The sequence below is a fragment of the Cydia splendana genome, chromosome 2 (assembly GCF_910591565.1).
Source record: "Cydia splendana chromosome 2, ilCydSple1.2, whole genome shotgun sequence".
Classification (NCBI taxonomy): Eukaryota; Metazoa; Arthropoda; class Insecta; order Lepidoptera; family Tortricidae; genus Cydia; species Cydia splendana.
Genome location: NC_085961.1, coordinates 20,935,556 through 20,961,471, shown reverse-complemented (window position 1 = coordinate 20,961,471; position 25,916 = coordinate 20,935,556). Strand labels below are relative to the sequence as shown.

Genomic DNA, 25,916 nt, shown 5'->3' with positions numbered 1-25,916 from the left:
CCATGGGTTTAAAGTTTGGCTGCCCATTTAATTTTGTATTAAAAGTTCTAAGTTTTGATCCCAATAACCAGGACACCACGAGATATTCATAAAACGAATAGGTAGGTAGCTTGCATTAGTTACTTACATAAAATTCTGTTTCGGAATACAGTACTGGGTTAAATAAGTTTTTTCTCATAAGTACCTACGTCTTCACGGGGTAGGTACTCGTACTAAATTTACTTACTCAATAAGTCAACATAATATGAATTACGACAATAAATGTTTAGGTACTGGTTCTTATTATTTTTCATTTGAACGTAAAGTTCTTGTTCGTCCCTCAAAACTTACTTAAACAATAACTAAATGCAATACTCCTTAAGGGCAACCGCAGAAACTTACTCCGCAACTCAGCACACAAAGAGTTCCAGCAGTTTGAGGCTAAAACTATAAATTTTAATGTTACGAACCAAATATTAAGCCCTGACAAATGTGCGTGTAATTTCGTAGAGTCAAGTTTACAGTTAATATAAACATGAGGGCTTTCGCGAGACATAACGAAGGGTTATGTCTCGTTTTATTAAATTTTGATAAGGACAGGTTGTAGTTACGTAATTTTTAAGTGTTTAAAGTTTATTGTAACTCTTGTAATGCACTATATAATCATGTCCCGGGGTTTTTGGAGCGCTATGTTTTGATACCAGTCAGAAAATAGGTAAAACTCCATAAGAATATATCTATGTAGGCAATTTTGATACCTATTTTATATTTAAATAAACAGGGTTATTGTAGGTACACAAAGTTATTCCAGCACCTAAATCCTCGTGGATTGTATATAAGGATACATGTGCGATTACCTAATTCTCTTTATTTATTTTTCTTCTTAAGTTAGGTTATTTATAACATGAATATAAAAGTAAAATATAAAAACACATACAAAACAATAAAAAAAATATATAAACACATTACAAAAAACCTAACCTAGAGTGCCGCCAGCAGCGGGGCAGAACCCAAGCTGCCGGTGCCTTACCTAATTCATTATTATTTTACCAAAAACCTTGTGATATAAGTAGTAAATCTATAAGTATATGTAAGTACCTAATGATGGCGACTTAACATAGATAACAAACGCGTAGGTAGTTTTTTTTACAATATTCGTGATTTCAAATAGTTATGGCTTACCATAAAGAGTATTAAAGTGCCTATACTTTAGTACTTGCTAAACCAGCTTACTTTATTTATCACCATCATCATCATCAACTATTATCACCTTGGTATACCAAGCCCAAATGATAGCTAAGATGTAATATCATCTTAAATAAAAAACGGTTATGTTCTGGAGCACATTGATGTTTCGGGCATACAGAAAAGCCGTAGCGATTGTGCAACGTACTGTAAATAACAGTCCATACAACTAAATAAACAGACAGCAATATACCTACCGGAGCTCGGCGGCAACAAAATTCCCTCCACACTAGCCTGCAAAGTTATCCCATAGTTTTTTCTGCTTTTTACTGAAATTTTGCGAACGTTGATACGGCAGCTAAAAATAAAACCAATCGCACAGTTCTACGAATTGTACTTTATTTATATTTTATATGTTATTTTAACTCTACAAAAAGAAAACTACTCTACTATTTAGATAATGAAAATACAGATAATTTCAGATAGGTACAACTCAAGGTATTTTAATGTAAATAATTCTAATTAGGAGGTAACTGCGGCGTCTATGTAATTAGCTGTTGTCAGTGCTAACAATCTGTAGGTATTATTTCTTCTACGTGTGAACTATTAAAAAAACTGCACAGTTTTTAAATTATGAAAAATCAGGCTTATACGCAGGTCCGTATTTTGCAAACTATCAAAGTACAAAAATTTGTTACTTGACAACCATATATAATTACGCTTTTTTAACGTTGCAAGTTATTCGTCCGCATAGTTTGCATTTGAATTACTCAAGAAAGTGTAGAATGTATACGAAGTCTTGACAATCTGTAAAAACAAGATTTCCTAAGGTTAAAACCTATACACGAAAATTTATAAGATATTTTTTAAATAGGTATATGTAGGACTGGTTGCACTTTTAATAAAACTGTTTCAGATCTCGGGTGCAGTTCAATTTGAAAAGCTGTATGTAACGAGTATTCAATGATGAAAGTGGGTCGAGATCTAACTGCTGTCTGTAGGGCTAGAACGCGAAAGCAATCTCGGGTAGATGGAAGTCATTATTATTTAGTAGTTAGGTATTACTATTTCAGCTCAAACATAGTAACTGTAATTAAGCTGTATGTTGTATATCACCCGCCATTTATTTATTAATGTAACGCAGGGTTTATTGATTAAAAATAAATCTCGCCTGCTCTAAGAGCTAAATTTAGAAATTTTATACGGGCGAATTTTATAAGTTAAAATGAAAAGGGTATTGTAATTTAGATGGACATGTGCCTTCAGTGGTTGAATCGCATTCACTGATTGCGAAAATAGGTCATAAAGTTACGAGTTAAATATAGACTAGTATATGGATTAAAAGTACCTGAGCAAAAGTGTTGATCGAGAGTGGTACAATTTTGCCAGCTTTTGGTAATATACAGGACTTAATTCTTTCCATAAAAATTATTAAGTACCGACGGTATTTTACTGGCATCTCCTCCCATTGCATGCAGTATGCAGATTCCATCAATCTTCGGCTCTGATAAATATATGACGTTGCATATTGCACATCACCATTTATGGTGTAAGTACTAACAGAATATAGGCACTAATACATGATTAAAAATTAAAAAAAAAAAAAAATATATCATAATTTCATTGATACAAATTAAATGATTTAACATATAAAAGCTATTAGAATATCATAACTAGAAGCGTTGTAGTATTGTAGGTAAAATTATGTTAGATGCTTATAAAAATATGTCCAAGGAAACTATGGCACATACTATTTAGTGAATTTTAGTTGTTGCGGCAAGACGTGAAATATTAAATATTTATTCTTGACCGTATATGCCATGACCTAGTTTAGTTATAAAACAAAAATATAACAATTACTTACCTCGTGAGCCACCTCGTTACCGTAAAAGCAAAATAAGAAAAGTTCCGAAAGAATGCAAATCATGTACAATATCATGGATAGGAATTCTCCGGAAAAAGGATTCATCTGAAATAACATTCTTTTTTTAGATCGCATTAAAAACATCATTTTCACCGCAACAGCTTCAAAAACTGATAAATAAGTTGCATTTTAGGTACCACATGAGTGGCAAAGTAATCTGATGCATATTTTGAGTTGTTTGCTCATGTTGGCTAATAGCCTTGACTTTTAAGTGAGGATTTTGAATGATAAATATTTATAACGTCCCTTTGAATTTGATTTATATTAAAAAAAAATGTGTTTTACTCGGGAGCAAAGTTGGTTTAACTCTCAGTGCCTTGACACCCTCGCAACGCTCAGGATTCCAATTTTCACCATTAATGAAGTTCGGAATCATTTCCCCATTTTTGAAGTTACCACAAAGCATTCTTGTAAAGGGTATTAAGGCGCCTTTTAGCATACTATAATCATTTTACCAACGGTAATATTCATAGGTACCTATACTAAGCATGCTAGGGTTGGCTAATTAAAATAAAAGAGACTCCGTCTAGCTGTCGGCGGCAGATCGCAGAATCGGGCATATCGAGATATTCCTAGGCATATCATCAAACGCCGCCATTTCATGATCTGACTAGCGACTACCAGCCATATCGTTCAAACCTCAACTTTTGACGATTTGCCTGACGACGTTTAGGCATATCATATAAGTAGGGTCTGATATTCCTAGGCAGATCATGTAACGCCGCCATTTCATGATCTGCCTAGCGAACACCAGCCATATCGTGCAAACCTCAAGGGGTGATATTCCTAGGCAGATCATGAAGCGCCGCCATTTCATGTTCTGCCTAGCGACCACCAGCCATATCGTGCAAACTTCAAGGTGTGATATTCCTAGGCAGATCATGAAATGCCGGCATTTCATGATCTGATTAGTGACCACCAGCCGTATCGTGCAAACCTCAACATTTAGGGATATCGAATAAGTAGGTTGTCCTAAATTTTAGCAAATGAAAACCATTGAAATGGCTTGACAGACTACTTATAGTACGTTTTTGGGCAGCGTATACGATTTTAGTACCAACCTACGCCAAGCATGCTGCTCAAAACGCCACATAGACTGCAGCGCCACCAGTGGCAAAAAATGCTATTATTTTACGATGCGTCCGGTATGAAGCTAGGAATATCAACGAATGCATTGGTCTGATCGATCTGCCGCCTCTTTTATAAGGCACATCATGATATGCCTAGGTAAATCTTAGTCAGATCATGAAATGGTGGCGTTTGATGATATGCCTAGGAATATCTCGATATGGGCGTATCGAGATATTTTACGATCTGCCGCCGACATAGCGATTCCAAGATTTTCGAATAAACGTTTTTTTAAAGCACATGAACTTACGTTAATTGTTCTGTAAGCGGTGGTGCAAATAATCCAACCACTAATCAAAAATTGGAAAAGTATAGCACTGCTAAATATCTCCTCATTTATCTTCGAAAATCTGAAAGTATAAATAGGTAATGTGTGCGTTCTTTAGGATAAGCAAGTAAACACTGCCCGCTAGACCGGGCCGAGGTGTACGACATGTCATTTTCTATGACGGCTGATCGGTGATCACGTGGTGTTTTCCATAGAAAACGAAGCATCGGAAGCTCCGGAAGGCCCGGTCTAGCGTGAGTCATCCTTTATTCAAAAAATTTTACAAGACTCAATTTAATATTTCATCCCTTTCTTACAAATACATAAGTCATAACAATTAATAGCTAATTGAGGCTTGTAAACGTTAACTAAAGTGACAGTCGCGACGACAACGTCAAGTCGTCAATTTGGGTCGTAACGGTGGCGTAGGTCTAGAGGCGCATTCAAGTTGAATAATAAATGATACGATATTGCTTTAATAACATTGCTCGTCATCTCATGAATCAATTCTATCCCTCTTTTACCAACGTGTAAAAGTATTAACTGTATTTTTGGAAAGGAGGACAAAGATCGATTTCACGTTTTTATAGGTACTAGTTAAGTTTTAATGTTGCGTTCCGGGATTCTAGCAGTCTTGCAAAATTTGGGCCATTAACGTATGAAATTCTAAATAGAGTTTTTTGATACATAATTTGAAGCTACTTGGCTTCATATACTTACTTGATGATTTGATTATAGTGGTAAATAATTCCTCTAAATCGCCATTCAAGATGTTCCGTAAAAGAATGAGATGAAGATCTTGATTCTTCTTGACATCTACTAACAAGGTTTTCTAAATTCAACCTGCAACCAAAAAAAATCTTCGCTTTTTTGTGCTTTTGCATCAATCATTTACTTAAAACACATGTTATTTCGCTACGCCTTTACCTCAAAATGCAAATTTGAGTCTTGATTTGTGCAAACAGGTACACAATAAAAATGTCCATCGTTGAATTGTTTAGACCTAGCCAGGTAGTTTGCATCCATACATAACAGATGACAATATAAAACCTGGACAAAACAAAACTAATTTTAATCAAGCAAAAACGTCCACAAGCGATACTATAAATTTGCGGAAAAAAATGCGGTGAATATTTTTTTTTTCAATACAATTTTTCAAATAAACATAAAGCTCTTCTTCTTCTTCTTGATCGGGACACTCTTGACAGAGCGGTCGTGGTCATCATTGGAAGTCTCCCTTTGTGACACGTTTGACGGCTCGCCTCCACTCCTCCCTGACGGCTGCGCGTTTAGCGCATTCGTGCAAGGGGCCGTCCATTGCTGCCTTTATTTGGTCCGTCCACCTCATGGGCGACCTTCCTCGCGCTCGGGTACCTTCTACTCTGCCCTGCACCACCAGTCGCTCTATGGATACATCTCCACGTCGAGAAACGTGTCCAAAGAAGGTGAGGATGCGAGCTTGAACGCTAACATAAAGCTAATATGTTATTAAAATTACCATAAGGTGGGGATTCACAATTCCAATAGCGGCAGTGCCGTTATCATGCGCACCTTTACCTGTACGGATATGATGGTCGTTCTTGTCTACGTGACAGCGTGATAAAACGGTGTCCGTCACTTTCTATCCCACGGTGTTAAAAAGTGACAGTTATTTTATCACGTGGATAAAGATGGATAATGCCATCCATAATACGCCGACTGGCTTGAAAAGCAGTGTTTTTGTATCAAATAGCGGGCTGTTTTGTAAGCCTTGAACAGTTGTGCATGGTAGGCAATGTTAAGCCTTTTTATAAATAAGAGTAGGTACTTACTTTGAATTTTCATTGGTGTCAAAAGGCACCCATATGGTGAATTCAACTGTTTCTTTTTTGAAATGCAAATACACGGGCAACGTGATCCAAAGAAAACAAGTCACTATGCAAAGTTTGTTAAACAGTCGCAGCAGAAATTTAGCATGATTAATTGTCCTTACGAGAAGTGGCCGATGCTCATCTAGTCCTTGGTTGAAACTCGGCCCTAAGTGAGAATATACATGATACATATAGGTAGAGTCAGTCCATGAAAAGTCTGCAGTGGATTTGATAGCCCATGCAGTGCACATTAGAAATACGATGAAAATGTTAACCATACAAAATAATTCGGCCCGCAATGTTAATACACCACACATGTTACGGGATACGAGTTTTTTAAAGTAACTGTCAACGCTTATAAATCATAAATCAGATTATTATAATTATTTTGCTTAAAACATGGTACAATAGATGGTCAACAATTATAATTTTGTTGGCAGTTACAATAAAAAGCTCGCATCTCGTAATGTCATGTCATTTTATGTTTCTTAATGTTTGCAGTACATTGCTGCTCGATAAATGAAAAAATAAATAAATACGGCGTCATAATTAAGTGTAACTAAAAAAACTTCTTAATTACTCAGACGAATAAATTATATATCTAATTAAAACCAAAATATTACTTTGCTAATCTGCGAAAGATAACGTGCTAGTGAATCAGTGCTAACCAGTTATACTTACTTGCGTATTTTTTACATGCAATTAATGATCCCACCCTCCCACCGCAAAAATAAATACGCTAATAATTATAACAAACCACCATCAAAAGAACGTGTATATGGTACTCAAAAACCGCAAATTACGACAATTTGCGGTATTTGAACGCATCATAGAGGGTTTATGATGGTTTATGATAATATAATTATGCGTGTGGATAAAATAATATTAATAAAGTTGACCGCGGTACGGTAAACTGTTTAAACTGAATATTTATAAGTAACTAGGTGGATTGAAAAGAAAGTAACTTTTAGTTTATAATTATTGTGATATTATCAATTAGCTTAAAGAGCTAGATCAAGAAAATGCAGAGATTTTGATAGCTCACGCAGGGCAACGTCAAACTTCTATGAAATTATGACGTATTATAATAACACTTGCACTGCGTGGGCTATCAAAATCGCTACAGACTTTTCTTGGTCTAACTCTACAAGGCGTGTCAGGCGAAGCAATTCCGAATAGTTTTTTGTTGCTTATTTCAAATAAAAATTCGGAATCCTAAAAATACAATGTAATTGACTGGTAGAGAATGCCTTAAGACCGCCATTTGTGCATACTTTTATTGTACAATAAAGTTTAAATAACTAAATAAACACACCCGACCTCCTTTTTGGCTTTGCCGTAGTTAGTTGAAAAATTAAGCTTACCCTTCATAATATTAAGCATTTCCAGTATCTTATGAGGTTTCTTCATAAACATAACTTGTTTAAAGATGCAATCAAGAAATGTTAGTAGTAAAAACATTGCATCCATTACTTTTTCGATATCAGTACGCACCTAAAAAACAAGGCACCTATAAAAAGAAGTTAAGTTATATGGAAACATCATGTTCCTTCCAATCCAATAAATGCATTATAGTAATACATTTTCTTGTATCACTGGCAAATTTGTATATAAGTGTCAGTCCTAGGCACCCGTTACATGACACCCTTTTTTTGTCATGCATATTACAAAGGGGTTAATGTTTAAATTTCTTGCGCATTTCGTCTGAGTGGATGGCATTAGTCGTCACGGTCGATATGATAGCTTGCAAGTCTGGCGTTCTAGATACTGTAGTGTCGCGGTTGTAAACTGGTTTGCGGGTGTACATGTAACGGTTACCCCGCGACGCTGCGTAAGCGCGGCGCCGCAAAGACCAACAGGGATCACGATAGCCGCCAGTCTCCTGACCATCGTAGTCGACATAAGGGACAGGGCTCTGATTTCACCCGTATCGCTTAATTACTTGAAATACGTGAATTATCTTGTACCCTATTGGGCTACTTTCTATTATTTATTTTTAGAAACCTCGGTATCCAAAATGAACCTAAAAGGAACATTTTAGATCCCTTGGTCACGGAACCAAAACGTACCCTCCCCAAATATATATATATATAAATACCCCCATAATAAATACATATAATAAACCCCCCCTTAATAATTACCCCTATAATTTGGCCTTGTCGTGATCGTCTAGCTAGCAGTTAGGACCCCCTCGAAGTGAACCGCGGAAACCTAGATTCTTTAATGAGTAAAGCTAAATTTTGGACTCGGTTTTTAGATATTATTTTTACCTACCTAGATTTTAATGAAGGAATATCTAAAATACTAAAATAATTTATTACGTAGCTAAGAAATAGAATGAAACCCTTTTATTTAATTATAAGAATAGGAAATACTACGAGTTTTATGGCGTAATGTAAATGATGTTAAGAGAACCAAAACTAGAATGATATTGAAGATATGCAGCGTATATATGATAATTGATAATATAAATATAAAAATATTTGTTGGTAAAAACCTGCCACACCTATTAAGCCTCCGGGATAACATATAAGTAGCATTCCTGGGATAAGCCCATTTACACCCTAACTTTTCAAGATTATAATTAACTACCAGCTTCTTGCGAAGATGCTACTCACACGTTCGATGCAGGATTGGGGGCTCCTAGTCCAGTCAACAAGGTTAGTCGGAACACCTACCCTAACTTGTTAGCCAGACGGGCTTTTACCAACACTTCGGAAGATAAGCGCACCTAGATGATGATGAAAAGAAGTGTCAAAGTATCCATCAGTCATCAAAATTACTAATCTTTTTTACATTCAAAAGCTAAGGATACGAATCCTTTCATCCCATTTCCCAGAACTAAGAGTATAAACAGTAAATCTGATTTTTTAGAGGTATAAACGAAGTACTAAGTTTATTTGTTAAAAATTAAACTTTATAAGACTAAGAATATCAAGACCAGTAGATATATTTAGCTCGAAACATCCTCTGGATTACTTCTGCCTGCCAAAGGGTCCCTAAAACAATCCTTTCTTCGATTTTCTATCTCAGAAAAGTCTGTGTTCCTAAACCCAGCTTGATATTAAAGAATTTGTTTTGTAAATACCTTAGAAACCTGATTACAATACCCAGTACTTCATTTCTACTCCAGAAGACCAGAATTGTGATAGATAAAATTGAAATATTACCTTTTTACCCAGATAAATTAAAATATTAGGAGATTTAGACGATTAACCACCTTACCGCATGACTTAAAATAATGATACCATATACGAAGTCCTTAAAAGGAGAAATATATACCAACCTAACAGAAACCCCATATTTAGTGTGTGATTCTACCCTATTCCTAAACGTAGGCCCTAATCTAGTATATTCAAAGCATAGTTCGTTCTTACCATCGACCTAATGCTTTGTAATATACACAAGTGTTGTCCCTACGAGAAGCTGTAATAGTTCGGCAGGCGAAACCGATAAAGCAACCTACAGGCCGGTGTGATTGTGTCCCCCCATGGCGATTTGCACAAAGGCAGGGTGGCAACATGGGTAACACAGGTCCCTATTGTGTCTATGAATGGTATAAATAAATATATTTAATATACAAGGTCTCCAAATACTGTAGGTTTCAAATGAGCAGAGATTACTCTCAATGGCGCGCACGTGACGCCCTCATTCTAGTCTAGCAGTTGGGCATTGGAGGCCAGGAAGGGAGAGATATTTCACTATCTGTGTTGGTATAAAGATAGTGCCAAGTCAACCCTTATCTTGGTAACAAAACGACTCCTAACCGTTTCCCTTTAACAGCCGCAAGGTGGGAAGCGCTTAGTCGGACAAACTGTCAGTCCAAACAATGATCTGGCTTTAAAATTAGCAAAAGGGTATGAGAATATCTAAGTTTACTTTTACAAAAAGAACCCCACGCAAAATAAACAAAACCATGAAATTCCCTTAAACACTGCCATTCTGAATCCACGCTTTGTAACGGTATTGTACCCCCAAAGCTGAACCCAGAAACACAGTATAGAAAACTTCACGATGAAACCCACACACAAGAAAGCAAAGAAACTCCGCCATAGTCCTAACTTAATTCCACAAAGATAGATATTATCTTCGTACAATCAAGCACAGACACACAATCTCCAAGCTTAAATTTACTAGGATAATTCCAGGTAAACCCAAACAGAAAAAGTAGCAGAGAAACTTCACCCACCAGCGTTATGTACGCCCAAAGCCAGGGACATTGCTAGCCAAAGATTAGAGAATGAATAATCCCGTAAGCAAGGCCCGCTCAGCCTTATATAATACCCAAATGGCGACAAACGTTTCAACGCTTCAAGAAGAAGAGTCATATATCCCCGTTTGTTTACTATTCGAAAGTGCTTATTCCCTGTATATTAATACTCATAATCGTTTAATGTTAGCAAGGTGGAGGCTATCAATGCAGTCATAAAAATAGCGACATGATCCTCTTAGAAGTAAAGATCTTAAATCCTTGTTTGTTTACTAAGTCATATGTCCCACTCATTAAGGCTCATAATCTGCCGAACCCAACGGAACCATACCCGAACAATACGATCATAAAACTGGCGACAGTATTCGAAATTCAAATATTTAAATCCTATTCTGTTTACATAAGCCTTATGTCCTACACTTTAACGTTCATAATCTATTAATGCTGATGAAGCTATTTTTCAACGATACCTACGCACACTAAAGCAACCAAAAGTATGTTTGAGTTAACATCTTTCCCTTTATGATTCCAAATATTGCGTCCGTAAAGACGTATTTCAAGTTTATTTTTATAATAATGTATTAAACATATAATATAAGTTAATTATTTAATCATTGTAACCTTTTATCTACCTCACGCTTTTTGAATTTTGCGGTTTAAAACGATATCAGAACGTCACCGCGCCTATACCTGTCAAAGTCAATGTAAACAACCTTACAATATTTGTTTTCCTAAGCAAATTCTTGTTATTATTTTGTTTTTACTAAGTTAATTAGCAATTAATTGAATCGTGGATACATGTAATAAAGACTAGACTAAGAAATCAAGTGCTTCGAGTTACCATCGTTTAGATCTTTCAATCAAAACCGTGATGTAAACACACGACCGGCAAGGAAGCTCCCGGAAGCTTTCCTTCACCGCTAAAATGTAAGTTTTATATTGATAAATGAGCTTAATATTACGTAATAGGCATATGGCCAGTCACAGCCGCCCCCAATTTAAGTGTTTTATGAATTACTTCAGGAATTTATAAAAAACTTCAATTTCCCCTAGATTAGTCAGATAATTTCCCCTCCCTTTTTAAACATGTGGTGTGTTTTCCAATACTAAATGACTGTTAGCGACTCAGCTCCGAAATTAGGCCATCAGAACTCTGTCAATGAATCATGACAACTTTTTCCCCAGCAACCTCGCTTCGCCAAAGATATTAGGTTGTGAATCTAATAAGTTAATAGTTAACTCGTCCTTGCCAGCTCAACCCGGTGCACCGAGTATTACTCCTGTCTCTACCCTTTACACCGCGCACTTCCGTAGAAGAGCATAAGATGAGACAGCAAAAACCTCCCAAGCAAAACGAAGAGACCTTTAATTTTTATAAGTACGAAGCTTTCAAGCTCCATTGTCAGAATTCAAACCAAATTTCATTGCCCTATCACCCTCAGCCACGTTTTCTTGGTGCGTGTCTTATACTTGAATAAAATATACCGACCTTAAGTTTGTTTGGGTGTGTTTTTTTTTTTTATTAAACTAACTTAAAATTGACACAATTAAATACCTCAATTTGGTACACCAAAATTATTTTGATCTAAACCTAAGAACCATTTGATAAAGTTACAAAAAAAATGTTAATTACGTATAGTAATGAAAACAAAAAAATGTATATTTAATTAATTCTTGAGTAGAGCCTCGTCCTTCTAGACGCTCACAGCTCATGAAAATATGTCGAATGTCGGATATATCTCATCCAAGACAAGGTGTGTAGAAGTCGTATAAGTATAATTACCTTGTAGAGTAATAGCCACAAAATAATACCCTTTTGGAACGGGTCTATATCCAATGGATTCTAACCTACTGATAAAAATTTTCTGGCTAGTTGTGTATTCCCCGTCTCCCCCCCTTGTTTTTCCCCTGCAAAAACCCGACAAATCTAGTCTGGATTACCCTCTCGCCTTTGTCTATCTGTATCAATCCAGTTTTCCCAAAACAAGTACATTCGTCCACTAAGCATACAAACACTCGTACATCACTTACATAAAACCTCGTAACTTTAATTTCTCAGTGCACACAAACTTTTATTCCTCTGCAACTACGCTATCACACGATTCATACAGACAGCCAATGCTCTGGTAAGCAATCCAAATGAAATAAAAAGAATTTTAAGTTTACATATTATTACATTTATACTCAAAAAAAAAACATCCCCTATCCCGCCTTGACCCAATACTAACCCATTATTTTTATCCCTATCTGATAAGAAAAGAAAAAAATTGCTGGCACTCATCCCGAGTTTACCCTTTAATTATTTTTAGCCTTAGATGATTAAAAAAAACGCAAACATTAACTTCAGGACTTCCGTTGAATTATTTTTAATTTTATTTATTATTTATTTATCTCTATTTATTTTGACCAAATATTAGGATTAAGTAACTGGGAGACCGAACGTACAAAACTCTCACAAAAAGTCAAAAACACGCGCCCCCCCTAGAGATAAGACCCAGCGAGATCGCCCCCTCGCCCCTGAAAACTCCAATATAGCAAATTTCATCGAAATCGTTAGAGCCGTTTGCGAGATTCCCGAAATATATAAATATAAAAGAATTGCTCGTTATTTGTAGGCGGACTATTTTTTTCTTGTTCAAAAGGACAAGAAAAGTTCAACAATGTTGTTCAAAACACAATAGGGTCACCCGATTTTGCAATAAACAAACGTTGGAGAAGTACAGTCAGCTGCAGAGAAAATGACCCATCTTGCATATAATTTAGTATATAAGAGTACTAAACGAAAATAGATAAGGATAGGAAATAAGGATCTACACAAGCGCCTACTAACAGAAAGGCATTGTGTAGAATGGCAGGTTTGGGTTAACAAAATACCGACCGCAGATGGTCGCGACCCTCAGTCATGACTCACGAGAAATCGAGGAAGAGAACAAGCGTAAAATACTGTTGACTGTACACTCAAATAATGAAAAATTTCTGAGACGCGCTCAACTATTCCACTGTCAACCTCAGATAGTTGATATAATGTTTAATTATTGCTCTGCCAAGAGCCCAAAAAATAAACTATTTCGCTATAATCATATACCGGTTAGTTATCATATTATTCTGATGTCATCCCCTTAATACTGAGCAACTTTGTTTCAATGAACATAAGCCACAAAAAAAACTGAAGTAAAAACCGGAACGTGTTTTATAAATTTAAAACCCATAATTGACTCTACTTGTATGTTGCCTTTGTATGACTAACCCATTGACCCGTAAAACAATGCAAACATACTCCCAAATAAATAAGCATCAAAGTAGACCTTGATTTGGAGTGAAAATTCTGACCACTTCCTTATGACATTTATAATGATGATGATGATTTTATGATGATGATGTTGTCCTATGGTACCCCATTGGTACAGAAGGCCTTCGTGAGACGGCGCCATCCACTCCTGTCAATAAATAAGAATATGAATATGTCCCGTGCCTCGCGCTCCGCGTCCCTCTAAATCAGTCCAGCTGCCCTCAGCTTGGCGTTGACAGTACACTGTCACGTGTGCGCCGACTGACCCCGTCGCCTGATGCAGTATTAGCAACCTACCATATATGCTGCAAAACATACTCAAATAACGTGATTAAGTAACCTAAAGTCATTGACATGTCACATAATTACATTACACCAAATAAAAATTTACCTACAAACATACAACAATATTATCCCTTCACAAAACATTGGGCTTAATTTTATTTGATTTTAATTACCTCATATTAAAATATAATAATAACTTAGTTTTAAAATTGGTGCACTCGAAGAGAGGCCTATGCTCAGCAGCGAACGATAAAAGGTTGATATGATGATGATGATTAAGTTTTTAAAATTACATTTTTTTTTCTATTGAACGTTCATTAACTTCCTCTTCTTTCTTCTATTCGAAATATTGTTTCTTGAAATTGTCCGCAGTCCGTAGAACGATTGTAGGAAGTAGCCGCGACTGTTGTTACTTGATCACACTAGTAGCTAAGGAATTCCTCTTCTATCTTCTACAAATAGGCAGCACAATCATCTTGTCACGAATATCCGGTTACCAGCAAGCAATGTGACTAAGCTATCCCGAAATTTCACTGTACACTGTAACTACCACAAACTAGTGCCTACGTCAATTCTTGGGACCAGTTGTCGAAACCGATGATGACCTCAAACGTACGTTATCTCACTCAATTGGAATATAGGTACTTAGCTAACACAAAACCCGAATCATAATACTGTTAGACATCTAGGTCTCTTAGGAACTAAGTAGGTACCTAGATGTTCTTAATCTACTGACCGTAAAACTTTTATTCATAACTCCATCTCCAGTTTGTATTATCAAACTACATAATATCCAAAACAACTTGTATAAAAAAAAAGATAGACCACGAAACTAAAATAATTTAAATAAAATGAAGCCATAAAATGATCAAATTTAGAGCAATAAAATTACAAAATTGTCTGTTTTATTAAAACCAATTCACAAAAATAAATGAAAAATCAAAACGCTTTCACTACGCGGGATTCGAACCCGGACCTCGAACATTTAAATCACATACTGTAGCCCACAGTCGAGACCGTTAGGCTATCAGGGTGTTAACAAATTGGACAAATTTAACAATCACATTTTTGAATTTCTTTTATTTTTATAGCGTCCTACACATATAATGACTAAATACAACTTTTTATTCATTATAATAAGCTCAAAAAAGAACGCAAATATCTACACATAAATACAACCAAACTGCACGGAATTCTTCGATAAACGCTATTAATCGAGAATCATGTAGATAGAAAAGTCAAAAGAGCATTTTATTAAAACTTTGGAACGTTAGAAAGATTATATATAAATCCTACATGTAGTATATACTGTGAACAAGTGATAACATAATTTTTTATACCAAGATAATCTATAAAAGTACCAGGTTTGACAAAATTTTCTACTCACGTGTTAGATGCACATTCCTTGATAATAAGTACTATTTCCACCACTTTTTCACATCACTGGCTTAACTCACTGCACTATTTTAACATAGATTTACTACAAGAAAACACATAATTTTGTTTTGTTTACAAAATGCACTCGTTATTTGCGGCTGCAAAATGCACGTAAAATAACCCAATTTTCACTTGAATACGCGTTTGCACCTTTTCTGAACCTACTCCGGGATAGCATCTACATTTATTTTCGTCCGAAACATTGTCCATTCTATATTATCACTTCTTAATAACATATTCCGTCAAAACAAAGTTATTTTGTTTACGACTCCGACATATTTTATTTTAACACGAATTTACCAGAAACATGGCTCCAGTTTGTTAATATGCACTTCACTAAATCTCACTATGATTCTTATTTGTCTCACATAAGGAATTCCATTATTAAACCAATCTACAGACTCATTTTACGATTTCTTAAAATACAATTACTCCGCGTATACAAATTCCAAGAACTGTCAAAAGTTTCAGAGACGTATTTTACTTAAGGGGCTACCCGAGATTTTCATCGATTTTTGACAAGTTTTGAATCGTATCTCCTTTTTTTGTACGACAGATAGAATTATAAGACAAACGGTTATCGGTTTTTCAATCTTTTATCTCCGGTTTTGTCCACCGGATTTTGAAAGAAATGAATACTTATTTTTTTATGAATTTTTTAAACATTGTCTAAAAAAACACTTTTTTCGTATCTAGTTTGCAGTTAAGGATCTTACATGTACGAAATCTACATATTTGGGTTCGTCTTTGACGTCTCGAAAAACGTGTCCAGGGTTTTAATTTTAAACTAATTAACACAAAAGTTATGGCCAGAAAACCAGTTTTTTAGCCTAAAATTGTTCAACTTTGATGCCAAATATCTCGAAGACAATGAACTTTGAAGTAAATATGGGATAATATATTGCTTAAAGCCGTTGCTGTTAATATAATAAGCTACAAAAAACATTAGAAAACTAAGGGATTCAGATCGAAGGTCATTGGCGTGGGGTAGCCCCTTAAAGTTCTAAGATATAACTTGGCAAACCACGTTTGTCTCTAGCAAAGGTGGCAAACTCGAAAATGTATGCGTAAAAAAACTGTCTTTCATAACAAAACTTGAACCCCGCGCATCCCGCTGAATTGAACTTTATTTTATTGATTTTTAGAATATATCCTTTTATCTATCGCAATATGTACGAATAAACTTAACTATAATTCTTAAATAATTGTTTTTGTGAGTAGCAACACCATCACGATTGTTATCTATTACCTTCCGATATCTATGATCTTCCGCCTTAGATAGTAGGACCCTATAGATGTGCTACACGCGTGCGTCCGTGAGAGACAAAACATACGCAACTGCACGCGACTGTGACAAGGACAAACAATAATAGCGCTTTCGCTTTTACACCTACTGAAAAATACATAAGACTATCCCGTTCTGTCACCTAGTGACAGTAGCGCCACCATTACGATCGTGTAAGTAAATTCGTTTTTACAAACGGGCCTCCGCGTGCTTACGCAATGCGACGAAATTCAAAAACACTTTCTAACATTTTTGACAATACACCAAAATAGCCTACGTAATTTGGTCGGATTCATTTGTTTACCATAGAATGAATTGTAGTGAACTCAGTAAGCTTCCAATAATTGCGTGATTAATGCAAATTGAAATAAAAACCCTTATCTATTATCATTTAAGTTTTTTATTTTTACATAGAATGATTTGAATGATAAAACGCATTTTTACAATGTGAAAAATTAAACAATCGATCTATTGATTGATCCAAACCATAAGCTATTCTAGACTGAATGTCCTACAACTTCTACATTTGGCTGTGTGAAATTTTTGTCTATGGCAATTTTACCAACTGTCAATCTCCTAAGTTCCGTTGAAAGTTGTATTTTTTCCTGCAAAAAAAATGCTTTAACAAATATCAAGGCAAAATTATATCACTGAGCTAAATTTAAAGATACTACGGTAAAAAGAAAGTCTCCGAGAGCGTCCATAATGATTTCCATCTATCGAAGAACCTACAAGACCAAGAAAATGGCATTCAGACACACACGAATTTGCTTCTACTTATTTCATCAAACTAAATAGTCAGGGAACCTTTAGTGCCCGTATTTCTGATCCAGTGTACTTATTTATTTATTCATTTAACGTGCCCAAGTACAGACAGTGTCTGTGACAGTGCGAGTGAAATAAATCCAAAGTTGGAAATCGTTTCTTCAAAGAAGGTAAGATTACGTTCTTCTTTCTTTTTTAGACAAGTTACTGCCATTGAGACCCTGTTAAATACACTTGCAAATCATCAATCAGAAAAGAATTGTTCGCAATTTGACCTACCTATCATTAAATTAGTTTTTCTGACTGATCATATCTGTAAATGGCTAGCATTAGTTTCTTTACTTTCAACGTTCTACTTTATAATGCCGACGCCTAGTGGATTGTATTTCCTTCTTTATACTCTTTATTCAGTAACATAAAGACATTTCTTTTGGAAAACTGAAAGAGATCAAAGCAAAATCTGTATTTAAAAAAATTACTTTGATTTTCGTTTTACTCTGTCTAATTAACATAATATTAGTCCTCCACTACACTATTTGTATATTACAATTTACAATAAGATTTAAAAGCTATGTTTGATGTTTCAGTAAGCTGACAACTACATTAAAATGATTCCCTGTGCTGATATACAAAAACTGTTATTGAAGAGAAATAAGTTGAAATTATGGTGTGAAAAACTCCATTTGCTGATTTTGAAGAATGTTTCCTGACCCTTAACAGTAAGTATAACTACCCTGTTACCATATAAATACCCTTAGGCTTGCCCTTTCTGTATTTGGAATTTTAAGTGTTGTTGTTCTAAAAGATGGTTTGACGATTTTTTTTGAAATAAGTGCTTCTCGAACCTGGAAATGCAATATATTATAAAAATCATAACTATATGATAGTGTCAGCTAAAAATAAACTGGTTTCTTTACATGTTAATGACAACTGATGATGAATATGTATTTTTCTCTTGAAAATGATCCCATAGTTGTCTGGTAACTTAAATAAAAACATGTGAACATAAACCTGGATCTGCCAGTTGTCACAATAAACCTTACTGTTATGTGTAGACAATGAGGGTAGGTGTTGACTATTGTGTACCTACAAAGTAAGGTAGTTAGAAAAGGCAGTCTATCAATGCGAACCTGTACCAGTACATGTAAGACGTATATGTGAGGTGTGCAATAATTGTATTGTATTGCATATGTGCTTCGACCCCTAAACTGTGAGTTATATTACTTACAATGTACGTTTCATTTTTTTAGCAAACAAAACCAACTCGATGGCTGTCTGCTAACCGGTGACATCTAAGCTGATCGGAGCAAATTCCCATTGTTGCCTACAAAGGCTCCTCCGAGTGTTTCGAAACTACCCTAGTAAGTATAACAGTAATTTCTAGACTTAATCCTACTTAGAAAATAAATAACTTGAAATTTTTCCATTTGTTCTACAAAAAAAAACTTAAGATTTTTATTTTTTCTGTTTTCTTAACTGTGAAGACCCTACCTGTAGTAAATAATAAACTCTGTTAATGAGACTTAAGTAGATTTTCTTAAATATACCCTACTTTAGCTAAGTTTTCCATAATTCCTGTTCCAGTGTTACCTGGAGGCTGACTTTGTCCCGGAGTGTCAAGGTGCCTTCACTGTACTTCGACTGACTGCTTCCATTTATGAAAGGTATTTCATATCATTATATAAATACATAACTTATTATAAACTAAACAACTCATGACTTATGTCTGACACTAATATTTCAAATGCCTGAGCGGAGAGTTCTTGATGGCAGAGCGGTGAGTTCAAAACTGTGCTTAGCCTACATACCCTATTCTAATTCTGTTGACTTAAGTAAACTTAATCTAGCTTATTTGTGACTTAACTATAGAAGTATGTCCTGCAAAGATTCTCAAACTTTTTTGGAATTTGAAAAATATGAAGTACTGCCTACTTTTGCATATTTTTACTATGTCATTATATTGACGATAATATTGTTGAAATTCGGGAGAGCACATGTGATGCTGTACTCATTTAACCTGAAAACATCTGTAATAATACCATGAATTGCGACGAATAAATGATTATGATTGCATACGTGACAAACCCAGGCTGGTTTTGCTGAAGTATCCACATATTTCATTACACTACAGATGCATTAAAAATAATATCGCGCCCCCGCGAATGGATGTCTTAAGAAAAATGTTGACATATTGCCTAAAAATCTAAAGCTATTATTTGAACTGAATTTTCTAATATGTACTTGTCTAACTTATTTCAGACTACCAAGGCGCTTGACTGCTACTGATACATGAAGACCCCTGTTTGCTGGCTTCATCTCAAGAACTTTGCTGCAAAAATGGCTGCTGTTACTGCTACTCACAGAAAAACCACAGGACAAAACCCACTTTTTACCTTCTTAGGTACTTACTGTTAGCTTAACCAACTATATACTACTATTTGACTGTAACACACACACACACAATTGAGAAGTACCGTCAGTAGAACAGTACTGTAATCCTAAGCAACCCTATGATAATATACCCACTTTATAGTACAAATGTATGCACAGGGTCAGCCCTGGTGCTTCGCGCGTTACATATCCTAATCGATTTTAATGAAATTATTTGAGCTGCTTCGATAATGAGTGAGGAGACCACACAAGGTAACTCGCTGAGGCTTTAACCAATAATGACAAAACAATAAACAGTAGGGTTCCGTACCGAAAAGTATGTACATAACTTTTCTAACATGTGCATGTTCCACTAAATCTCTAATAATAAGTGTATGATGTACTATTACTGATTTTCAAACATACCATACATTACTCAACCTGAGTATAGCCTATTCAAATCCAAGCTCATACATACACATACATGCTTGTCTTTCCTATCTTAAGGTAGCTAATGTATGATGCTCGCATACAGTGACCAACAGCTTATTCCTAGCATGTGTGATGGTTATCCAGACCCACACTTAGTAAGATAATTGTACCTAACAGAATTATCTGTTTCTTAATACTATTGTATAAAAGTCAAGGCTATGGTAGGCCGTCAGATTTTTGGTGCGAGGCGCAAACGTGTGGATTATGCCTTGTACAAGAAAACGTACCGACGAGAACGGCAGATGGCAGCACCTGCCCCGGCAATCCACATGCGCACACATGCCTCCGATTCAGCCCACAAGACGGCAGACCCACCAAAGCGCACGGTCCCTATTATTTGTTCTGTAGGTTATAGAGTGATATTTTACCAGTAAACAAGCCGTCTAACAAAGATCTAACTCTTAAATCAACGCATGTGTACATCTATTATTTTTTTATGATATAGAAGGCAAAAGCAGACGAATGACTGATTTCATTTAATTATTTAACACGTTTTTGATTTTATATACATGATTTTACAACGAATAAATGAAATGAAATGACTCGCCTGAAGGCAAATGGTTACCAACACCCCGCCAAAACAGAGGGTGGCAAAAGCGTTGCCGACTTTTAAGATGGGAAATAAGAAAGTCGCAGAATACGCCCCCTGTACCTTAGTATTTTGCATGTAAATGAACTATTACACGCCCCCAAAACTTTAGACTAAAGCATGACTTCTTACACAACTAGATATCTTGGCCTAGACTATTTTAGGTAATGTTATCTTATCTCTAGTCTATTAGTAACCCTGCCTCGTATGCTGCGTGGCAAAGACGCGGCTACTTCGAATCATGGACATTATTTGTATCTAAGTATGTATTTATTCATACAAGTATGTACTCGCCGCCAAGTACCCGCAGTACCAGCTGTGGATATGTGAAAAACTGACCCGAAAATATTTATTTATTTATTTATTTCATTATTGTTATTGATACCTGCGATGAACTAATTTCTTAACGAATCTAAGGCGCGAGAGAAATAAGTCGTGATTGTTTTCGGTGAAAATAACCGTAATAAGTGCTAATATTGCTATACCTGTACCTACTTTAATTTTGTTACTTTATATTTCAGGTATCAATGACGCAAGAAGATGGATTTATAGTTGTAATGACACACATCTTTAGCTGAAAAATATGAAAAGAAAACCCTAATTACGGCGAGCAGTGAACGAGTAAAAATGTAGTACCAAACTCGTCAAGAGATGGCGCCACCTCCGAGATAGAACTCGCTAACGATGTGTCGACGTAGAATCGTGACGTCGGAGATGCAAATTACCGATCGATTTTATTATGTTAGGAGAAGATTAATGCTTGTTAGCTGCATAAGTGAATACCCATGCTGAGATTACAGCAGTTTCGTTACGTAAAAACTCAGTAATTGTACATAGTGTTGTAATAAATACGCTAACTGAAATTACGTTGTTTTCGTCTACAGAGAGTAACCCTTACTAAAATAGAATAATAAAGTAAAAGAAAAATTAGATAGATTTTTTTTAGTAATAAAATTAATGTTTCATGACTTTTATTTAAAACACAACAGAATACGAATCCAAAAATAAGCATACCCACTCCGCTTTCACGGTAACAAAAGCCATAAAGGCTACTTTTTACATAGATATATCTTAAAAAACCGTAGTAACCCCAGGTAACCTACATCCTGCGTCACTTTGGCTCCAAAATGTAGCCCATTGGGCTACTTTCTATTATTTATTTTTAGAAACCTCGGTATCCAAAATGAACCTAAAAGGAACATTTTAGATCCCTTGGTCACGGAACCAAAACGTACCCTCCCCAAATATATATATATATAAATACCCCCATAATAAATACATATAATAAACCCCCCCTTAATAATTACCCCTATAATTTGGCCTTGTCGTGATCGTCTAGCTAGCAGTTAGGACCCCCTCGAAGTGAACCGCGGAAACCTAGATTCTTTAATGAGTAAAGCTAAATTTTGGACTCGGTTTTTAGATATTATTTTTACCTACCTAGATTTTAATGAAGGAATATCTAAAATACTAAAATAATTTATTACGTAGCTAAGAAATAGAATGAAACCCTTTTATTTAATTATAAGAATAGGAAATACTACGAGTTTTATGGCGTAATGTAAATGATGTTAAGAGAACCAAAACTAGAATGATATTGAAGATATGCAGCGTATATATGATAATTGATAATATAAATATAAAAATATTTGTTGGTAAAAACCTGCCACACCTATTAAGCCTCCGGGATAACATATAAGTAGCATTCCTGGGATAAGCCCATTTACACCCTAACTTTTCAAGATTATAATTAACTACCAGCTTCTTGCGAAGATGCTACTCACACGTTCGATGCAGGATTGGGGGCTCCTAGTCCAGTCAACAAGGTTAGTCGGAACACCTACCCTAACTTGTTAGCCAGACGGGCTTTTACCAACACTTCGGAAGATAAGCGCACCTAGATGATGATGAAAAGAAGTGTCAAAGTATCCATCAGTCATCAAAATTACTAATCTTTTTTACATTCAAAAGCTAAGGATACGAATCCTTTCATCCCATTTCCCAGAACTAAGAGTATAAACAGTAAATCTGATTTTTTAGAGGTATAAACGAAGTACTAAGTTTATTTGTTAAAAATTAAACTTTATAAGACTAAGAATATCAAGACCAGTAGATATATTTAGCTCGAAACATCCTCTGGATTACTTCTGCCTGCCAAAGGGTCCCTAAAACAATCCTTTCTTCGATTTTCTATCTCAGAAAAGTCTGTGTTCCTAAACCCAGCTTGATATTAAAGAATTTGTTTTGTAAATACCTTAGAAACCTGATTACAATACCCAGTACTTCATTTCTACTCCAGAAGACCAGAATTGTGATAGATAAAATTGAAATATTACCTTTTTACCCAGATAAATTAAAATATTAGGAGATTTAGACGATTAACCACCTTACCGCATGACTTAAAATAATGATACCATATACGAAGTCCTTAAAAGGAGAAATATATACCAACCTAACAGAAACCCCATATTTAGTGTGTGATTCTACCCTATTCCTAAACGTAGGCCCTAATCTAGTATATTCAAAGCATAGTTCGTTCTTACCATCGACCTAATGCTTTGTAATATACACAAGTGTTGTCCCTACGAGAAGCTGTAATAGTTCGGCAGGCGAAACCGATAAAGCAACCTACAGGCCGGTGTGATTGTGTCCCCCCATGGCGATTTGCACAAAGGCAGGGTGGCAACATGGGTAACACAGGTCCCTATTGTGTCTATGAATGGTATAAATAAATATATTTAATATACAAGGTCTCCAAATACTGTAGGTTTCAAATGAGCAGAGATTACTCTCAATGGCGCGCACGTGACGCCCTCATTCTAGTCTAGCAGTTGGGCATTGGAGGCCAGGAAGGGAGAGATATTTCACTATCTGTGTTGGTATAAAGATAGTGCCAAGTCAACCCTTATCTTGGTAACAAAACGACTCCTAACCGTTTCCCTTTAACAGCCGCAAGGTGGGAAGCGCTTAGTCGGACAAACTGTCAGTCCAAACAATGATCTGGCTTTAAAATTAGCAAAAGGGTATGAGAATATCTAAGTTTACTTTTACAAAAAGAACCCCACGCAAAATAAACAAAACCATGAAATTCCCTTAAACACTGCCATTCTGAATCCACGCTTTGTAACGGTATTGTACCCCCAAAGCTGAACCCAGAAACACAGTATAGAAAACTTCACGATGAAACCCACACACAAGAAAGCAAAGAAACTCCGCCATAGTCCTAACTTAATTCCACAAAGATAGATATTATCTTCGTACAATCAAGCACAGACACACAATCTCCAAGCTTAAATTTACTAGGATAATTCCAGGTAAACCCAAACAGAAAAAGTAGCAGAGAAACTTCACCCACCAGCGTTATGTACGCCCAAAGCCAGGGACATTGCTAGCCAAAGATTAGAGAATGAATAATCCCGTAAGCAAGGCCCGCTCAGCCTTATATAATACCCAAATGGCGACAAACGTTTCAACGCTTCAAGAAGAAGAGTCATATATCCCCGTTTGTTTACTATTCGAAAGTGCTTATTCCCTGTATATTAATACTCATAATCGTTTAATGTTAGCAAGGTGGAGGCTATCAATGCAGTCATAAAAATAGCGACATGATCCTCTTAGAAGTAAAGATCTTAAATCCTTGTTTGTTTACTAAGTCATATGTCCCACTCATTAAGGCTCATAATCTGCCGAACCCAACGGAACCATACCCGAACAATACGATCATAAAACTGGCGACAGTATTCGAAATTCAAATATTTAAATCCTATTCTGTTTACATAAGCCTTATGTCCTACACTTTAACGTTCATAATCTATTAATGCTGATGAAGCTATTTTTCAACGATACCTACGCACACTAAAGCAACCAAAAGTATGTTTGAGTTAACATCTTTCCCTTTATGATTCCAAATATTGCGTCCGTAAAGACGTATTTCAAGTTTATTTTTATAATAATGTATTAAACATATAATATAAGTTAATTATTTAATCATTGTAACCTTTTATCTACCTCACGCTTTTTGAATTTTGCGGTTTAAAACGATATCAGAACGTCACCGCGCCTATACCTGTCAAAGTCAATGTAAACAACCTTACAATATTTGTTTTCCTAAGCAAATTCTTGTTATTATTTTGTTTTTACTAAGTTAATTAGCAATTAATTGAATCGTGGATACATGTAATAAAGACTAGACTAAGAAATCAAGTGCTTCGAGTTACCATCGTTTAGATCTTTCAATCAAAACCGTGATGTAAACACACGACCGGCAAGGAAGCTCCCGGAAGCTTTCCTTCACCGCTAAAATGTAAGTTTTATATTGATAAATGAGCTTAATATTACGTAATAGGCATATGGCCAGTCACAATCTGCAGCAGCGTATACAGTATTATAAGCGAGAAACTGATGCATATATAGACGCCGTGTAATCTTATTTTTAAGTTCGAGGAACTGGGATCCAAAGGGAAAACTCCACAACTTCTTAGTACTTTCAAATGTGGAGTTAAACTCAAATATGATAGTAATTCGCCTTCGTATTCGGTCATTTCGAAGACCACAACCTATTGCGTTTTACTGTTGTAAATGGTCACTAAAATGCTAAACGTGCATATGGTTGGAAATCCAAGTTACGAATTGCTGGTGTAGGTTAACTGGAAGCACTTTCATTATGTAGTCTCGACACGTCAACACGGAATTAGATAACGACGTATTGGGGTAATAACGTGTAATAAAATATTTTATAGGCTATTATCTGGATGTGACCATTACTAGTGGCTGTTAAATTGGTTAAAATAATAAGTATACATGTTTCTTGCAATGCATATGCTAAAAGCTATTATTCCAAATGATAAAAGCTATTATCAT

At 35.6% G+C, this 25,916-nt stretch overlaps 1 protein-coding gene and 1 long non-coding RNA gene across 2 annotated transcripts in view; both read right to left on the bottom strand.

Annotated features, from left to right (window-relative positions):
* LOC134805529 (uncharacterized) overlaps window positions 1-25,916 on the bottom strand; it is a 71,672-nt gene that overhangs the window by 30,522 nt on the left and 15,234 nt on the right. The gene's annotated exons all lie outside the window — the stretch shown is intronic.
* LOC134805212 (odorant receptor 94b-like) lies at window positions 1,883-25,828 on the bottom strand. The gene is made up of 10 exons (XM_063778524.1): window positions 25,423-25,828; window positions 8,277-8,296; window positions 7,699-7,828; window positions 6,296-6,500; window positions 5,412-5,534; window positions 5,205-5,327; window positions 4,467-4,566; window positions 3,029-3,133; window positions 2,513-2,668; window positions 1,883-1,971 (listed from the first exon to the last, which is right to left on the bottom strand). Exons 1-10 carry the CDS (start codon window positions 25,595-25,597, stop codon window positions 1,903-1,905), a joined length of 1,206 nt encoding a protein of 401 aa, XP_063634594.1. The 5' UTR covers window positions 25,598-25,828; the 3' UTR covers window positions 1,883-1,902.

What these genes read in the sequence shown, in the direction of transcription:
- LOC134805212 (XM_063778524.1), bottom strand. Translation starts at nt 25,597, where the DNA reads ATGACCGAATACGAAGGCGAATTACTATCATATTTGAGTTTAACTCCA. An exon ending in GACACCAATGAAAATTCAAA is followed by an intron (nt 5,535 to 6,295) that starts GTAAGTACCTAC and finishes TGTTTTGTCCAG; the next exon opens with GTTTTATATTGTCATCTGTT. An exon ending in ACTCAAATTTGCATTTTGAG is followed by an intron (nt 5,328 to 5,411) that starts GTAAAGGCGTAG and finishes TTTTGGTTGCAG; the next exon opens with GTTGAATTTAGAAAACCTTG.